This window comes from Cajanus cajan, chromosome 10 (assembly GCF_000230855.2).
Source record: "Cajanus cajan strain Asha chromosome 10, NIPB_CcT2T_4, whole genome shotgun sequence".
Lineage (NCBI taxonomy): Eukaryota > Viridiplantae > Streptophyta > Magnoliopsida > Fabales > Fabaceae > Cajanus > Cajanus cajan.
Window position 1 is genome coordinate 48,006,809 of NC_138526.1, and position 2,463 is coordinate 48,009,271.

General features: G+C 35.9%; 1 protein-coding gene across 1 annotated transcript; it reads right to left on the minus strand.

The window, feature by feature from the left end:
• Nucleotides 1-827: 827 nt before the first annotated feature.
• Nucleotides 828-1,914, minus strand: LOC109806581 (ruBisCO-associated protein). The gene has a single exon (XM_020369033.3). The coding sequence runs from the start codon at nt 1,863-1,865 to the stop codon at nt 1,071-1,073; it is 795 nt and encodes a 264-aa protein (XP_020224622.1). The 5' UTR covers nt 1,866-1,914; the 3' UTR covers nt 828-1,070.
• Nucleotides 1,915-2,463: the final 549 nt, after the last annotated feature.

Consider the following 2,463-nt stretch of genomic DNA (forward strand, 5'->3'; position numbering starts at 1 on the left):
TTTGCAACCAGTGAGAAGACATTAGCCATATTTTTCTACAATCGTTTAAATTCGTTGATTTGAGAGTCTTCGAACCAAAACTCCTCTCTTCAATTCATTGGATTAAAACTCTCCTCAATGCTCATTAATTCATGGCGGGGAGAAAATGAAGCAGCTATTCAAAAACTATTTCCCAAACTCTGCTCAATTCATGTGTCATGTGTGACTTCAATTATTAAACTGTTATATAATCACTGTCATTATGCATATAAAAAATGCGTGTCTGTTCAATAAAATGTTTTAACTTATTTATAAAATAATTAGTAACAAAATTTTAATTTTATTATAATAAATATTTTATTTAGGTTGTTACTTGCAATACACAATATAAGACTTTTAATTAGAACATGCTGAAAATGTCCAATTTTTTAAAACTGTTATGTAATGATGAATTAATAAGATTAATACAAATGATAACTTTTTAATATTAATTTCATTAAAATTTATATTTTTGATAATTTCTAATTAATTGACGATATCAATACTCCAATAAAAAACTTTTCTTATATATATGGTGGCATATATACAATGAAAAAAAAAATAGAGAAAGACGTTAACAAGATTAGTTATTGTATTAATAAGTCACTTAATTTAAATTAAAAGGATTGAAAAATAGAATCCGAACAAGTCAATTGCCTTCTATTTGTTTCATAAGAAGAAAAACGAGCGAGAAGAAAGAACATATATATATAAACCTTAACATGAACCTCTTTGATGTTCTCTAGCGTTATTTTTGTAATTGGTATAGTTGATGCGAAGTTGAGCCATACAGACGAAGAAGACATATATATATAAAAATCGAAATGAGCTATATATATAATTTAGATAATGAAACAAAGGAGGGGGGAAATGGGGAATAATCATTAATTATAATTAGAAAGAAATAGTTTATTATTGTAGTAATAATCTATAACATATTAAAAGAAAAAGAATAGGATTAATAATTATATATGAAGGGTTGAAGTGATGGTGATATTATTATATGATATTGTGAGTATATAGTAGATATGCAGATGCATGAATTAGCTAGGCTAGGTAGAGGGGGGTTGCGAATAGTAATTATGGTAATGAATGGAAATGCCAGGGGCTCGTTTCTTCTTGAGAATGTCGATTCCAGCAAGGAAGAAGACGATGGGGGACAAGGTGGCCCAGTCCTCGTTCTCAGCGCTGTAGCCAGCAAAGAGCTTCTTCCTCGGATAAACATCCTTGGCGAGATGATTGTAGCGCTGAACCAACGTGGTGGGGTCGTAGACTGGGCCAACCTCGTTCTGGAACTGGTAGTCAACCCAGTCAACGTAAAGCGAGACGTCGTTGTAGAGCGTGGAGTAGAACTCGTGGTCGAGAGCGGAGGAGGGAGAAATGGAAGCTAGCGTCACCAGCCGCTGCTCCTTCAGGTTCCTTATCAGCTGTCCCACGCACTTGATAAAGTCACCGGGGGAGGCATCGATGTGCTCGTACAGCACGTCGATGCCGTCGACTTGGAGGCTTTGGATGATGGGGGTGAGGGAGGCGGTGGCGTTGGAGGCCCATGTTTTGGTGTCCAGGGGCTTGAAGGGGTAGATTGGGCCGCGGTTACCTATGGAGATGAACACTTTCACTTCCACGTCCTTGTGCTGCTGCTTGAAGTGCATGATGGAGTCCAGGCTCACCTTCGTCTGGTCCCAGGTGGGCCTGAAGACCCCATTAGTGGGGGCGTCTTTCTCGTCGTAATCGGTCGCGAAGGTCAGCGCGATTTGGTATTGCTTTAGAATTTTTCCCGACACGAACACTTGCTCGAACGAGTCGTCGTAGGTGTATTGACGGAAGATCGACAACATTGTCGACATTTTGTTTTCGATTCTTGTGTGGGAAATTGGGTACCCCAACCTACGCTTATATATACTTGAGTTGTGTGCGCTGTGCAGGGTTGTCTTTAGGGGAAAGAATTCATCATATACTTGGGGAACATATTAGTGAACACCAAGTCTCTTCTTAATACTAAAAAGGGGAAAGATTAAAAAAAATTTAAAAATACAAGCATAATAAATAATAATATTAATAGGGGTTCATGAAGTGTTCACGTATCATTATATTGTATATTTTCGTCTCCTTGTTATCGTTTTTTCTTTTACTAGAAGAAACTTACTTCATTTCAATAGTTGGGTACTGTATCAAAAGTATGGAGATGCTAGCTTATGAGCAATTATGTTTCCTTGTCTCCCTGTGAACTCAACTTTGAAGATTGGTTTAGAACTATAAGACCTCTGCATGTGAGCAACGATGGCACCAAATTTGAAAACATTTGTATCGATAGAACTAGTCAAATGAGTAGGATTTATTAAGAATCATTTATTTTGAAGTCTGGCCTGAACTAAATTAATTTATTTTATTTAATTTTTATAAATAAAATTTAAAAAATAATAGATTAAGTAGATTTCTGATTTT

What these genes read in the sequence shown, in the direction of transcription:
- LOC109806581 (XM_020369033.3), bottom strand. Translation starts at nt 1,865, where the DNA reads ATGTCGACAATGTTGTCGATCTTCCGTCAATACACCTACGACGACTCG.